The 16717-nt window shown below is 35.3% G+C and overlaps 1 protein-coding gene and 1 long non-coding RNA gene across 9 annotated transcripts in view; one reads left to right on the top strand and one right to left on the bottom strand.

The window, feature by feature from the left end:
• PFKFB2 (6-phosphofructo-2-kinase/fructose-2,6-biphosphatase 2) overlaps nucleotides 1–16717 on the bottom strand; it is a 37451-nt gene that overhangs the window by 18682 nt on the left and 2052 nt on the right. For all 7 annotated transcript variants that reach the window (XR_015697327.1, XR_015697326.1, XM_014055605.2 and 4 more), the window contains exons 3-12: nucleotides 13985–14110; nucleotides 12220–12316; nucleotides 7908–7974; nucleotides 7172–7246; nucleotides 6025–6081; nucleotides 5374–5498; nucleotides 3865–4072; nucleotides 2626–2772; nucleotides 2128–2232; nucleotides 1274–1403 (exon numbers count right to left, since the gene is read on the bottom strand). Coding sequence is in view for 5 of the 7 variants with exons in the window: in XM_014055605.2 (XP_013911080.2) it covers nucleotides 1274–1403; nucleotides 2128–2232; nucleotides 2626–2772; nucleotides 3865–4072; nucleotides 5374–5498; nucleotides 6025–6081; nucleotides 7172–7246; nucleotides 7908–7974; nucleotides 12220–12316; nucleotides 13985–14110 (1137 nt within the window). In the remaining 2 variants the exon portion in view is untranslated. The remainder of the gene's footprint in view (nucleotides 1–1273; nucleotides 1404–2127; nucleotides 2233–2625; nucleotides 2773–3864; nucleotides 4073–5373; nucleotides 5499–6024; nucleotides 6082–7171; nucleotides 7247–7907; nucleotides 7975–12219; nucleotides 12317–13984; nucleotides 14111–16717) is intronic.
• Nucleotides 1411–13986, top strand: LOC148044666 (uncharacterized). Of its 2 annotated transcripts, none has more exons than XR_015697328.1 (4): nucleotides 1411–1766; nucleotides 6368–6451; nucleotides 6626–6775; nucleotides 13451–13986. It is a non-coding gene; the product is annotated as an uncharacterized LOC148044666 (long non-coding RNA). The 2 variants fall into 2 exon arrangements; XR_015697329.1 differs by lacking the exon at nucleotides 1411–1766 and adding an exon at nucleotides 6093–6230.

Here is a 16717-nt window from a genome sequence, read left to right as displayed (position 1 = left end):
TTTGCTATTGCTTTCTGAGAATACTTTTACATTTCCCGATAACACTTACAGTCATGATATTCCATGGAAGATGATATATTATAATACATAGGTCTTCTACACAATAGTATGGTTTCCTCAACTGGATATCCTTCAGCTGGATGGAGTGTGTGTGTGTGTTTGTGTCAAAATCTGCATCATAGTCATAGATTTTACATTCTCAATTATGCCTGCAACATTGATAAACATTCAAAAGGGGCTGGACTCTGGATTATGATGCCACATATGCACATTTTGAAATACGGACATAGACATGCACCACATCTAAGGCACTTAGCAAGACAGCTAAGAATTCTGGAAATGTTAGTCCAAGATATCTAGACTATACTAGACTGGGGATGGTTAATGTAGCAAGTATATTAACCCAATAATATTGAGTAACATTTAAAGAACATAGAGAAATAATCAATATAAAAAACAAAACAAAATTGCAATAAAACCTGGTCAAACAATAATTTCACACTTGCCTTTACTGCACATTTATTACAGAGTCACATCCTCACCTCCACACATAGAGATTACTAGCTCCAATATCAGTAAAAATCACTGAATGTGAATATGTATGTTTTGAAAGTGCCCATAATGTCAATAACTTTAGGCAGGACAGTCATATCTAGTCTGGAAAATAATCAACTATATGAAACTGAATTTATTTTAGTAACCATGGCAGCTTTATAAACTGGGTGGGTGGGTAAGAGCATGTGTGAATGTGAAGACTGAGTTTCATCTGGCAAAAAGGAAAATATCCTCCCCTTACACATTGCAGTTCTGAACGAAATCTATTCTCATGGCTTCTATCACTATTGTTATTTATTAAACTGATGTGGTTACTAATTATGCATGTATTATCTTATGTAGTTAATAAATTGTTTCCTATTAAGGAAGAGAAACTTCTTGGTAGTTGAAGGCTATATACAGTTTGGTTTTACTAGATTAAGGTAGCATAGCAGTGGTGGTTGGAGTGGTCAGGTAAAAGTAGGTAAGGCAATGTTTAAAAGGAAGCTGTTCAGAAAATATGACATTAAAAAAATCAACATAAAAAAACAAAGTTCCCTCAAAGAGTTGCTAGAAGAAAAGAACTACAAACTGAAATTGTATGGCAAGCTATGATGATCAATTTCAATTAAGTAAATTGGGGATCTAAAGAGAAGGAACTACAAATAAACTGCTCACCTCTATTCTAGACAATCACTGCCTTATTTCCATTAGCTATAAAAAGAAAAGGTTTTTTTACCTGCACTCTTGTCAAGAAAATAGGCCAATAAACACCTCATAACCGCCTGGTGAGAAATAACTAAGACATTCTCTTGACGTTCCAGTTCCATAATTACAGGTTCCAAGCGCTGGACCAAGTCTTGGTAAGACTAAAAAAGCCCAAGAAAAATATTAATCAAAAAGAGGGAAGTTTCCAATATATGGAACTTTTTAAAGTACCCAAATATGTTTTCTACCTAGTTGACTATTTATTATATTTTATCTATATACTATGAGATATCATGGATATCTCTTGGAAAATTTAACATAGCTTACATGATTTATTTTGATTTGAGAAGTGGAGGCAAGATTTCTAAATGAAGAACTTTCTTATTCTTTATTGGCATCACTATAATGCAGGAGTGTCAAACTGGTGGCCCATGGGCCAGATGCGTCAAACGCTGGCCATGCCCACCCCAGCTCCGTGAATGAGGAAAATGTCGTGAAATGTCATGTGATGGCAACATGATGCGGTGAGTTTGACACCCATACTATAATGCCTAAAAATCTTTCAGTGGGTATAATTGCATAATTTAGATGATTCAGAAGGCTGTGATAGCGTTTCAGATTTCAAAATCTAACACTGTATCAGAAGTTAAGAATTTGAGGATAAGAATAAGAATTTTTAAAGCATCTAAGACTTGCTGTGTTTCTGCCCCAAAATGTTTATTATGCCATTTCTCAATCAGCTCCAGGAGAATTCTTTATTGTAGTTCTTTTTTAACTTTAAAATATGTTTGAGGAGTATTGTTGCAACATACTGAATACACTTCCAACTCTATCAAATGAAAGTGGTAATATTTAGTTTACTACAGCAATGATTAAAAAACACACTTCTCCTCCAGGATAGCGGTAAAGGTACTTTTCTTGATCTCGAAGTGCAAACTCTTCTGGGTATTTTCTCTGAATCTCTTCGTATGTCATTTCTTCACATACTCCCTAGAAAATTAAGAGCAGAAATCAACTGAATTTAATTGAACTTAAGCAGTTTGTCTTTTCCAAGACTTACATTTCTACAAACATGATACCAAGCATATTACACCATCTATTATTTCAGAAGCTTGGAAAGAGCTTGACAATACTGAACCTGATATATTGATAAAAAGTGCTTCTTGACTGCAGACATAATTTTCTTTTTGAAATGGGATTTATTTTTGAATTTAATTTATGAAAGGGCTGGAGGGAGGGAGAGAGAGAGAAAGAGAGAGAGAGAGAGAGGTGTAGACAGACAGACGGATAGATGAAATTGTATATGGCTTATCTTTATGGCAACGAAGGTTACTTGAAGCTACATCATCACTATCCTTTTAACTTTTCTTCCATTCTACTCACTGCATCAATTTCATTCAGTATCTTCCATTGCTCGTACGGCACTCCTAAGGCTTCTGCTGTTTGGATGGTTCTTTTCAACTGGCTAGTCCAAACTTTCAGATCCATAATCTCCTGCTCTTTGATAAATCTTTTCAGAGCCTCAGCAAACTATAAAATAATATAGTATGATTAAGATTTCCCCTTGCATATTACAAAGATAAGCAACTTGTCTTTGGTACTGTCTACATTAGGAGGACAAAAATTTAAGGTGGCATTGGGTACAGCGATTTGGAAGCTGTAGAAAGCAACTCTCCTGCTAAACTCTCCTACACCGCTAAAATTTTATCATCACAAAGTTCAATACAAAATTTGCCATTTTTATTGTATTGTATACAATGGTCATATTCCTTTTTTTGTTTCCAACTGCTATGCTACAATTCCAACTGTAATATAAAGTTTTTTGATCCAAGAGAAGCTTCTGTCAGTGTACCACTCTGTAGAATTCTCCCATGTTACAGGCCAATTTTGGAGAAGTACACTGGGCTGTAACAGGGCATGAAAAAACCTTCCATTAAGGAAAGGTAATTTGGTTGCAATCCATTATCTAAAAATAACATATCAAACAATAGGTTGTACTATTATATGTAAGCATATTTCCATTATAAATGGTTCTATGCAACTTACAGAGTTTTTGTGATTACTATGATTTCTGATTTATATTAGAAGTATACTAGTAAGGTTCCAAGGAGTTGGTTACTTTGAGTAATTACAATTTTTTTACAGTAAAATGATTAGGGAAGGAGGATATCACAGAGGAAATTTAAGGTATAAATGCTAAAGAAATATTTTATTTTATTCCATTCAATTTATTTAAAACACATTTGTATCTTTTAAAAAAAAAGTTTTAATGAAGTAAGGTGATGATGTCTATGGGTATTCTCAGAATACTATTTTGTACAGTAAATTGAACTATTCTTCCAGCAAAAAATTTAGAAGGTAACATTTGTTGTTTTGAGTATGTATTTCTTCAGCTGAACTAAAAGTAAATGTGGGCAGAAAATCAGTCTTAATTTAGCTGTCAGTATGCAAATTCATGTAGCTCCTGCTTGTAATTCATTAAAGCAATGTGTGCAGAAAACATGTTACGCTTAAGGAGTTGTTAACAACTAAAATGTGTGTGCTCTGACTGCCTTTTTGCCTTGAATCCAAAACACAGCAGTGCCCTACAAATGTGCAAACTTCCTGTGAATTAGACCATACCTGTTTCCCACGTGTTGACAGGCCCGAATCTCCACCTATCTTTCTAATAAGGTTGCATTCACTTTCTCCATGTCTACAGAGATAAATTGTGCGTGGCTGAATGTGAATATTCATGAGATAATAGACAATTTTACTTTGGATGTAGTCTTGGATCCGGTTGACCAGAAAGCGCTGCCCAACATTGATAACTTTTATGAAAGAACGGTCTCTGTAATTTAAAAAAATACCAGAAATCATTAGGTATCAAGCCATCACATAATTATTCAATGTTTGTTTTTGTAACTAAGGGAGAGAAAGGTAAAGAAAGAAAGGTAAAAGGCTGATGCATAAAATAGATGGATATGAGAACCAGTTTTTAATTAGATATTAGATCTGGGCAATACTTAGGATTAAGTCTCCAAAAGATGTTTCAAAGATGCTGGAGATGAATATAGTACCTGCTCATAGCATTGGGCTTACACAACAGCTGCAGAATGTAAGGAAAAGATACAGCTGCATTTTTCATTTTCCACTAGTCCAAAGCAGCTTTTGGAGATCAAATTTAACATGCAGCCTCTCTCTCTCTCTCTCTCTCCCTCTCCCTCTCTCCCTCTCTCTCCCTCCCTCCCTCTCTCTCCCTCCCTCTCCCTCTCCCTCTCACATACACACACACACACACACACACACACAAAGCAATAACTGTGAATGAGAAGTAACAAGGTAGTAGTAGAAATATATTGGAAAGCAGAAAGTTAAAAGCTTATTTCTATGAAATCATGAGGAATAAAAAACCATTATATTTTGGCAAGTATTTTCAGACATATAAAAGTATCTCTGAGATACTTTTTAAAGTATACTAATGATTAAAAATATTTAAGTATTTTAAAAATTATTTCTAAATAATATAATAATATTGCTAAAAAGGAGAAGGGATTCTTGCACCAGTCCCAAACCAAAATAGATGTTACAAAACCTGATTCTTATACTAGAAATTATTTCTGTCCTTAATAAGAAAAAATAGCCCTTGCATGCATAAAATCTCTGAATTCTCCACTATTTTCTACAATATCCTTCCAAAAATCATAATATCCTCCCATCTGTTCTTCCACTCCATTTCTACTCCAAACATATGCAGTAACCATGATCCAGAGAAGTATCAATGGAATGAGATATGGTAGAAGGTGACTTTTCAAATTATTTTTTTCCCCTGGCAAACTCACTGACCAGTCTCTTCTGAAGTTTGGAATGCTGAAGCATTCTTTTAGGGTGGACTAAGGCACAGGGAGTTTAGAACGAAACAAATGTAACTGAAAAATTGGGTGGAGTGATTCCAGAATAATCCTCCATTTGAATTTCATCAGGTTTATAAGGAAGACCTTATCTTCCCCTGTCACAAGCCAAACCTATTCAGGAAGAGGCTTTTCAGGGAAGGTCTTCAGAAAAGTCACCTCTGCCTGGTCTTCCATTGGTGTGTCCTGGATCCAAGCCTATGATCAAGAATTCCCATGATTCCTTTGCTGTGGCTCTTACTTGTCATAATCAACTGGATCAAGGGGTTGATAGGTGACTTTATAACATTCTATTCTCTTCAGAAAATCTTCCATCACATTCTCTCGGTTCCTTTCTGGGTAATCTGGACTGGAGACTTTAACATCCTGGTGCAATCAAAAAATGAGTGCTTTGAAAGATAAACTCTATCTCTACAGAAACTTTATATACACATAAAGAAACTACTTTTTATAAATATTATCTTTTAACAAGTTATAGAGAGTTTTGACCATTTTGAAATAGAAATGATTTTTTAAAGAAATAATGCACCGATTTTAGTGTACAGGTATGCTTTCTAACTCTGGCTAAAGAGCCTAAGTTTAAATATGCTCCAATCAGAGGTGTGTTCCTACCGGTTCGCACTGGTTTGGTGGAACCAGTAGTAGAAATGGTGACTGGGTCTCCGAACTGGTAGGGATGCCATGGTCGCCACGTCCCCGAACTGGTTATCCGGATGCCGCAAGATCTTTTTTTGACCTTTTTAAATGTTCTGTGCATGCACAGACCTATTTATAGGCTATTGCGCATGCACAGTAAAATCATGTGAAACCCACCCCTGGCGACAATGATGCTAATTCTTTCTCCAGCAGGAATGACTGAGCATAACAAAGGTAAAGAATGTAAAACACTAACCAATATATTGGCAGCAATGACTTCGGGGTCATCACAGACAGACTCCACAAAAAAAACCTACAAAAGGAAAAATGAATTTTATTTTGTAAAATACAAACATTCTTGAGTCAGGATAAGAAAGTTTTTTTATCAAGAACTGTCTTTCTGCAGAAATAATTCTTTCATGGCTGCATTGCATACCAAGATGTGGGAGGTCAAAGAAAACGGTAAATGGAACCAGACCATAAATGGGTGATGTCCTATCTTTATAGTGCTATCTTCTTTCTTTTTGTGTCTCTGTCTCTCTCTTTCTCTTTTCTCTATTTTCTCTCTCATCCTTTTCCCCTTCTCTTCCATCTTGCAGACTGCAAGAAAAGGGACAAATTGCATGAACTGGTTTCTTCCAAGGATTTTTGAAACCGAACCAAAGTTCACCTTTGACTAGAAGGTGAGGATTTTCAACTAACATGATGTGACCAAATGGATCTTTTTAAAATATGATAAAAATCCAAACAACTATTACATCATTTCATCATCTGAATATTTAATTGGCCAATAATGTACCATTAAAAATACACATATTTGGAAGATATTTACAAAAATTCCTGTATGATCAATTTAGGGCTGCTTGGTGACTCACAGCATAGCACAGCATATGTTTTGGAAAAGACTGGTCAATTTTTTGTTGGAATTTGTCTTCGCTACTTCGTCAAATATGACTGAATGCTGGACATCAAGTCAGATGAATAGAAAAAAGGTTGATGAAACTAAGGTACTTTTTATGTTGTAGAAGTAACAAAGTTTGTTTATTTTCAGAAATCTACAAATGGGCACGTGAGATTACCTATGGCAAAAGTAGCTTTTCATTTAGCAAGCCAAAGTTAAAGCCAAAGACAAATGCCCATTTGCAGCATCCTGAAGTCATGATTGTCATTTGCATTTGTCTCTGACTTTACACTAGAGCAAAGTTGCAACAAAATGTCCCCAAACAGTTTTTTTCCAAAAAGCAACTAGACTTTCCCCCCCTTCCCCTCTGAAGAAGCTTCATAGATGAGAAGTGAAATGTCTTCAAGGAAAAAGTCCAGTTGCCTTTTGGGAAAAAAAAGCACAACCTCCATGACCTGGATGACTGAGAATCTCCATAGACATTTTGCAACAAAATAATCACCTTAAAAGAATGTTCTTTGGCAAAAGCTAAAATCATATCCCGTCTTTCTCGTGTTGTGTTGGTTGCATCAAAGACCTGAACAAAAAGCAGAAAAGAGAGATGGATCATGTTGGAAGCGACTTATCATGGGTACCTGCACTTATGACCATCCCAGATCCTCATGGTTAGCAGATCAAAATTTAGACACTTGGTAACCAGCATGTATTTATGACATTTGCAGCATCCTAGGGTGTGTATGGTTAGCATTTGGGACCTTCACAGGGGATTTCTGACAAGCAACATCAGTATGGGAAGCTGGATTCACAAAACCAAAGTGGTAATTCACTTAACAATTGCACAGAAAAGATGATAAAATCAAGTGCAACTCATATAATAAGTGCATTGATTAGTGATAGAAGTTCTGGTTCCAATTGTGGTCATAAGCTGAGGACTATCTGCATGCCTGCAAGGAGAGAGAATTCTACAATTAAATCTGGCTTCAGCATCTGGCACACCTGGGCTGTTCCAGGTCTTACCATCCTAGCAAATCTACGGCTGATGCTTGGCCAATACTTCTTTTTAAAAATTAGGTTTAGTGCTCTGAGCATCTCTTCTGAATCCTTCAGATGTTGCTGAATTATAAATCAGCCAGAGAGGCCAAAGTTGAGGGTGCTGTGAGTTGTAATTTAACAGTATCTGGAAAGCCAGATTTTCCATTTTTGCAGCATTACGTCCCAATGATCAAGTGTGCACTTACAGCAATCTGGCCAGACTCTTCCATGAGATAAATTTTCACATCTTCAAGGGCCACCAAGGCACATTGTCTGAAAAAAAGGAAGGAAGGAAGGGAAAGGAAAGGAAAGGAAAGGAAAGGAAAGGAAAGGAAAATTTAATGAGAACTCAAACCATCCAAAGTAATCAATCAGTTTCATTGTTATAATTTTATCTTGCTCATTCACAACACAATTGAAATTAAGATTCAGGTAACCCTGACAAAACACAAACAGGATCAATGATCAATTCTAAACTATCTAATTCACAAATTTAAAGACATTCACTATGGACATGATAAAACCTAACCATGAACAGCAAAGAAAAGAATGTATGCCATCTAGTGGTGGAACTAAGCAATTGTAATCTAAAATAAAGTCTATATAAATTGTGAGGAGAAAAAAACAAATTAAATTATGCTTAATATTAAATATATATAACAATGAATAAGAAAAAAAAGAGGTTGAGAGGTAGGATTAATCAAAATATTATATGCATATATGCAAGTTTTAAAAATCTACACACTCTATCAGCATCAGCAGGACAATGTGAAACAGCAGATACTATATTTACGAGCAGCTGCTTTTATAAGATGTGATGAATGAATATTGAAGAAGTCTTTCTCTGACATTGTGGTTGCTTCTAATAAAGATATTAAAGAGAGCCAGTTTGGTTAGTGATTAAGGCACTAGGCTAGAAACTGGGAGACCTTGAGTTCTGCTTTGGAAACAAAGCCAACTGAGAGATCTTGGGCCAGTCACTCTCTCTCTGCCCAACTTACCTCACAGGGTTGTGGTTGTGAAGAAAATAAGTGGAGGAAAGTGTATTGAATATGTTCGCTGCTTTAGGTTATTTGTAAAAATAATACAGGTTAGATACAAATTTAATAAACAAAATAGGAGTTAATCAGCTATGCTGACAATAAGGGCAGGACTTTGAAATAGAAAGACTATTCCTTAGGAGCCACATCCCTTGACATCATTCATTTCCTCTTCGTTTCCAAGTTTCCTTCAAAGAGAGGAAAGAAAGTGGAAAACTCCATTATTTTGCCCTTGGATGGCCCTTCACTTTTGAAGGCAAGAGGCCACATACAGACAAATCTAGAGACATAGTTGGAGAACAACTATGGCTGACAACTATAGCAATAGCAATAGCAGTAGACTTATATACCGCTTCATAGGCCTTTCAGGCCTCTCTAAGCGGTTTACAGAGAGTCAGCATATTGCCCCCAACAATCTGGGTCCTCATTTTACCCACCTCGGAAGGATGGAAGGCTGAGTCAACCCTGAGCCGGTGAGATTTGAACCGCTGACCTGCTGATCTAGCAGTAGCCTGCAGTGCTGCTTTTAACCACTGCGCCACCTTGGCTCTTCAACTGGATGAGAGTCAGGTGTTCAAGGAGGAGGAAGGACTTTGGTCTGCAGGCTAAAGCCCAAAGCATTTGAGGTTGCCTATTTTTCAGTTGAAGACAATAATTTAATACCAAGTGAATGTTGCGCTTTGAAGATGCCAAGGATGCCATGCCATGCCATCTCTCTCTCTCTCTCCCTCTCACTCTCCCCCTCTCTCCCCCCTCCCTCTCTGTGTTAACATTATTCTGTCACACAAACAGAAACTGTCACATTTCCTGGAAGTGAGAACAAGTGATTAGTGGAATGGATTTCCTCCAGAAGTTGTGGATGCTCCATCAGTACAGGTTTTTAAGAAGAGATTAGACATCAATTTGTTCAATATGGTATAGGTTCTCCTGCTTCAACAAGGGGTTGGACTAGAAAACCTCCAATAACCTATGTGTTAGGTTTAATACTGCCTCCAAAGAATCAAAGACAAATTAAGATTTCTTCTCACAAAGCAAACTAAATCATTCCATAACATGACATAATATGTGACATACCCGGTAACTATCTCAGCATAATACACAAAAGCAGACTATGGTGCGTGGAAGGTTGTGCTGTGATCAACATTTCAGTTTAAATCAATCATTATTTTTCTGCAGCAAGCCACCAGCCTCTAGAAATACATGAGCTCATCATTTCTGGCCTTAAGTGATTAGAGATGTTGATTTATGGTAGTGGTTTGAATCAGTTCTAGGCTTGGAACTGCACAAACCAAAATAAACTACAGAAACCTTTAATTTTGGCTTTCCATATCACCACACACTCCACTTGCTTCTCTCTTTGCTGAAACAGGATGTTTTGTAACATACCCAAGTTTCTGCTTTTCTGAGCTGTATAGTAATTGGATATATTGCAATGCTTGCAGATTTCTGTATCTAAAAGTTACCAGGAAGCACAGAGCTTTTGAGAATGTGAAAGGCCTGGGAGGAAAATGTTCCTTTGAACTCTTCCCATCCCACTTTCTTCTTGCTGCAGTCTAAGACAATGCATTTCTCTCTCCATTGTTTTTTGTATGTTTTGAAATCAACAACAAACTGTCCTTACATCTTAAATGAGATATAAATCTCAAGTTCTCAAGTTCTGCCATAAATAAAAGATATTAAATCATTAAAGTATTTGAAATATTAAGGGAAGATCACAAATCACAATCATTTAACCCTAAGATGCTGTAACAGTTATAAATGTGAGCCAGTTGGCAAGTACTCAAATTGCAATTATATCAACGTGGGCGCAATTATTGTAATTAGGAAGACAGGTTGTAAGTCACTTTTTCCAAAGCCATCATAATTTCAATCTACCATTAAATGAACAATTGTATGTCAAGAACTACCTGGACTGCAATCTCCTAAAATTATGAATATATCTTCTGATTCTAAATAATAGAACATAAAACTTAATAATAAATCATAACACTAAATAATTAATATTGTTCAGATTGGTATCTGATTTTAATATATTATACGCCACATAAACTTACAGCAGTTTTAAAAACACTTCGTAGTTCATAAAGATAATAAAGCCAACCCATACCTCCTAAACCCCTTCATCATCCATTAAAGGCTCCACAGGAAAGTTAACTCTTAACTCCCCCTACCGAGGAAGATGTCATTTGGACCTCCTCAGGTAGGCTGTTCTGTTATCCTGAAACATACATTATTTCTCCCCGACCCCACCACCTCATATCAGAGATGCGATCAAGAATCCTATTTGGGACAATTGAAATATAAAGATTGATTCCACCTGAAAAAAAGGGGATTCTACCTAATTATCAAGCCATAAGGGGGATTATTGCTTAAAACCAGTCCTTTCAATTGTACTAAGAAGTCTTTTGGAAGCTAATGCAACATCTCTGGTACACCAGGCTTTGCTCACTGCTTCCTCTGTACACAGAAAGTGAGAGTCAGTTTTTGTGTTCTGGGTTTTGGATAGTACACAAACCTGCTTAGTTTTAAATAAAACTTGTAACTCTTCCCAACTTTAGTTGTGACTCTCAATTCTTGATCATGACCTACATTTAGAGAACCCTGAATTAATCTAAAGAAAAAGAATAACCTCTAAATACTGAATAAAATACTGGGTCCTGAGCACTTATTCACTGAAGCTATATTTTTAACATTGTCTACTTTTTCTACATATTTTATTCTCCTCTGGGTTCAGAATATTCCATTATCCCTACAAGGATGTGTTTTTCTCAAAAAGGAACGAGGGAAGGAAGCAAAATAATTTAATACCTATGCTTCTAGCTGTAAAACCTTCACTCAAAGAATTGAAATCTGTTATTCATCAAATGCAAGATTCTTAATTGAACTGTTTTTGAACTTTTGCTATAAGCCACCTAGAATCACTCAAATACACAGCATATAAATAATTGAAAATAAATACAATTTTTCTCCTGAAAATTCGTTTTGTAACATAAGCTTTTCAAACTAAAGAGCCTTGAAATTTCATGCTAACAAAATAACACAGGATATATAACTAAGTATAAATAAATAGAAATAGTACTAGGAAAGTTTATTGTTAGTTGGAAGCACTAAATTAGAAGCAGAGTAAAGAAATATATTTTATATCAGAATGGTGAGACTTTTTTATCAATGATTTCAGCAATGTTTGAAACTTTTATTCTCTTTTGCTGAAATATTTTTATTTTATCCCCTATTTTAGGAATCTTTTTTTCTTTTAATCCCTTTGCTTCTCCCCCCCCTCCGCAAATTCAAAGATTTAGAAATTATAATCATTGCGGAAACCTATTCCTGATTACTTACAATATTCAGTAGATCTATTTTTAAGAAAGTGAGCATCTTCATCAAAATTTGAAATTATCTTATTGAACTCTATAATCAGCAATATGAATTGGTTCAAGCATATTTATTATTTAGCACACTTAACATGTAGTTAACTTACTTTCTAATCCTCATGGCTTCTTCATTATCATGTCTGAAGAAATCATATGATTTATATGATCTAACTGCTTCACGACGATAAACCCCTAAATTAAAAACTTTTTAAAAATCAGGAAATTTAGTTAGTAATGTTCCACAGTAAGTATTATCTAATTGAGCAAATATATTCATTACACAACTTTTTCAATGTACTATATTGTACTCATAAAATACATATATTTTAATAACTATATGCATTAAGCTAAAGTCTGTACTATAATTATTTCCATTTAGATGTCATTAATTTAATTGAAATTTACAGTAAAAAGTTACCATATTTCTTAACTTGTGCAAGCATTAACATTGGAATTGGAAACCTGAATTTATGTTCTCAATAATTCATTGCGGGTCCTCAGCCATAAAATACAAATCATCAACTTACAACATTTCATTTAGTGAACTGTAAAGGATACAACAGCACTGAAAAAAGTGACTTATAATTTTCACACTTACGACTGCTGCAAAATTCCCGTGGACGTGTGATCAAAATTCAGATGCTTGGCAACTATTTATGATGGTTGCAGTGTCTCGGGGTCATGTTATTCCAAGCAAAGCCAAACGAGAATCAGATTTACTTAACAGCCACACTACTAACTTAACAACTTAGCAATGAATCACTTAACAATGCGGCAAGAAAGGTTTATGAAATGGGGCAAAACTCACTTAATAACTGTCCCACTTAGAAAGAAAAAATGGGGCTCAATTGTGGTCATAAGCTGAGGACTGCCTGTGGTATGAATTCTTGAGAACATCTCAGTGTCAGTTCCCCATTAGCAAAATGGACAGTGTGATGACTCAACCCTCACTGTAAAGCGCATGATGCTGGAAAAATTCAGTATTTAAAGTTGTTTGATTTCAAGAGGAGAAAATAAAAATGTTTAGCTTGATTCATAAAATGTGCTATATTTTAAAATATAATTCTGATAAAAAGTGTGCTTTAAATTATAGCTCATTTTGTATGTAAAACCTATCTATCCTGTCAATTGGAACCTGTAAACTTCCAATTAAGCAACAAAATCTGAAAAGCTTTACTATGTTCTGCAGCGGTACTCTGCAGTGGATGAAATGTGCATTATTCATCTTAAACTAAAAGCCAAATCTTAAACTAAAGGCCAATGACTATAAAATAAGAATTAATTTGGTATCTAACTATTTCTATAATTATTTATATCCTCTCTTCCCTTTTTTTCTAGAACTATATTTGGTGAACAAGATTAACACCTCATCTACTAAAATAACTAATGCTGCATTATCTGACCATAATTCATATTGTGTTTGTTGGAAGCTTATGAAAAGAAGCAAAGTAGTCTTGTTATTAATTATATACTCCAGATGAGCAAATGACAAAGACACATGCTGTTCTCAGTGGGATTTTCAAAGAATATCTTAAAAGACACATTGAGAAAGAAAATGATATCTGCTCATATTGTATTTCTGAAGTGATATTATTTAAAACTTCTTGGTTTGGTGCTAACATTGTTGCCAAAAAAGCAGTTTAGAATAATCAACAATTTATCCTGGATAAAGCTGTCTGGATAATAGCTTTTAATTACATTCAATCAAACAAGATTGCATTTCTCTAACTCTCGGACTAGCTTTTTTGGTCAGCTTCCTATAGATATATAGCTTATCCAATTGCATACTAAAGATAGAATCAGATTTTTTAAATTAATTCAATTAATATATTATAAATGACAAGAGCAGCAATAACAATAATCTTCAGGAACCTTTTGTAGGCACTCCAATCCAGTTGAGGTAGCGAGTTAATTTCTTGGATACATAAGTCTTGCCTCTTGCAGGAAGACCAATCATTACAATCAGAGTTGGTGAGTTAGTCATATAAGAGGCCCATGCTATAAAATAAGAGAGAGAAGCAAATCAATAGTTTCTAAAAGTTGAAAAATAAAAAAACATTCTTGAAAATTTTAACATTCGATTTTCTGTCCATACTTCAAAATATTATGTTCCTTTCCTAGAGTCAATCAATGGACCATGGCATTATGGACTCCAGTAGTTGCTAATGAATGTGGCCAGCAAAATAAAGAGCCAATGATGAAGGGTTCAAATTGGATATAATATTTTTCCTTAAAATATTTCCCAATTAAAGAAAAATGTTTTTCAAACTTGAGTAGAAAAGAATATTATAACTCCTGCAGTGATGGGTTCCGACCGGTTCGAATCAGTTCAGCCAAACCAGTAGTGGTTTGGTGGCCTACATTGCTGGAACCAGCAGAAACCCAGGCCTGCCATGCCCCTGAACCGGTTCTCCAGATGGCACCATCTTGTTTTTCGCTTCTGCGCATGCGCAGAACTATTTTTATTGCATTGTGATGTGCATGCATGCAAAGTGCACTCATGAACGAACCGGCAATAGTGCCTGCCAGAACTCACCCCTGATCTCCTGAAAATATAAATATGAAAAACTGAAAAATATTTGATTTCCCTTGGGCTAATGTTAAACTAACTTTTATCACAAGTCTCTTAGAGAAATATATAATTTAAATTAAGACACTGTTGTGTGTTACTCAGAGTCACCTTTTGTGAGATGGTAACCATTTAAATGTGATTAATAAATGAATAAAATAAAAGTTATGCTATTATGTTTATAGGGCAATGCGATGCCTGTGGTTAAGACACTGAGCTTGGCTTGTCAGTTGGAAAGCTGATAGTCCCGGTTCAAGACCCGAGCATTATGCAAGGAGGTGAGCTCCTGTCTTCACCCCAGCTCTTGCCAATCCAGCAGTTTGAAAGCATGCTAATGCAAATAGATAGGTAGTTACTACTTTGGTGGGAAGGTAACAGCACTCCGCAATTTCATGCTGGCTACATGACCATAGAAAATCTTCGGACAGCATTGGAGTCTTTGAAACAGAGTTGAGTACCACCCCCTGGAGTAAAATCCACAAGGCCTTTTTTAAAATTTGGATTACACATTCGTAAACATATGGAGAGAGATAATGGATGGTGTTGGTGGAAAATTGTTTAAATTTTCTTGGTTTCTATTTCTTATCCTTTTCTGTGTTTTGCATAATGTTGCTTAACCCAAAATTGAGTAATATGATGACATGTGTTTATGTATATGTATACTTTGTTATGCCCAGCAGAGTAGGGATCAAGAGAGCATGATTACAGATATGCAACAGACACATAGTATGGATATTCTTCCAAACATTGCAGGGTCCACTGAATAATATAATGAAAAACTGTATGGCATGTATAGATACCTGTAAATATTATTGCATAGGGTAAAACATTTTTCCTTTTTTATTCTTCCACTGCCAAATCCCCCTTTTTTGCAGCCCAGCAAGCTTGCTAGAGATCTAAACTGATAATTTGCTGAGACTGAGTTAAAAGCTGGATTGCCCATTCTTGCTGAAGTTGAATAAATCGCATGGGTGCTGACATTTCACAGAGATAATATGGTTAAATCCATTTCTGACTAAAATCTAAAGCTGCTTTACTGGTTTCTATAGTTCAACTAGCCTCTAAAATAAGAGGTTGTCTGTAAGCTTGTTCATTTTATAAATTCTTTTCTAAATAGCAATTATTTGCCCTAGCAACATTTTTACTAAGTTTAAAGACATTAGACTGTAAAAAAAAATAATTAGATACATAAGATTGTCAGCTTCATAAAAGCCAGAATGAAAGTTTCAAGAAAGGAAATCTTGTTGGGAAATTTGTCTTCCTTTCACTCATGTTCAGCAAAGTAACTTTCTTATCTGTGGTGTAAAAAATAAAAACAAAAAACAGTAGGCTAATAAAATGAGCAAAGAACTGTCAGAGACAACAGGTTTATTGAAGGCTTATTTGGAGGATTTGGATGAAGCAAATTTAGCTTTAGTGCTACAGTTCTAAAATATTAAAGACAATAGAACACTATCTAGCCACAAGTGACCAATTGAAAAAGAGGAATGCAGCTTAGCTGAAATGATGCTTTGTTGAAAAATGAAATGCTGTTTCTAATTTCAGCCTTCAAAATACTAAAAAAGTAACAATAAAATCCAAGTCTTAAAAAAAAATAATTCACCAGCAGATATGATCTTCACAGTGATGTGCAGAATAACAGAGATTGTAAAGCAGGACACAATACAAGCTGTTAGTAATTAAGAATTACATTATATTCCAGAAAAGAAATAAGTCTCTTTCCTTAAAAGTCAAAATGAAAGACAAGTTATAGATGGTAAATAGATCTGTAAGCTGATGAATGGGAAAAAGAAAGAAGGTGAAGGAGCAGAAGGAGATCTAATCTATTTCACATCAGAAAATAATCAATAAACAGAAAATAGGAGAGAAGCACAAAAAAGGGGGAGGGGGAGAAGAAAGCATTTATTTTACTGGTGCTGGAGGAATGGGACATATGTGTTCATTATTGGAGGTGCTGGCACCAAGGAGAGAAGATCAAACACAGCCCAAGTAAAAGAAATCAGGGAGTCATTCTCCATGTTGTTTTGCTACTCAAA

This window comes from Thamnophis sirtalis, unplaced genomic scaffold (genome assembly GCF_051295495.1).
Source record: "Thamnophis sirtalis isolate CommonGarterSnake01/CBP01778 unplaced genomic scaffold, rThaSir2_p1.2 scaffold_7, whole genome shotgun sequence".
Classification (NCBI taxonomy): domain Eukaryota; kingdom Metazoa; phylum Chordata; class Lepidosauria; order Squamata; family Natricidae; genus Thamnophis; species Thamnophis sirtalis.
Note: the sequence above shows the minus strand (reverse complement) of the source record. Positions and strands in the feature narration are given on the sequence as shown.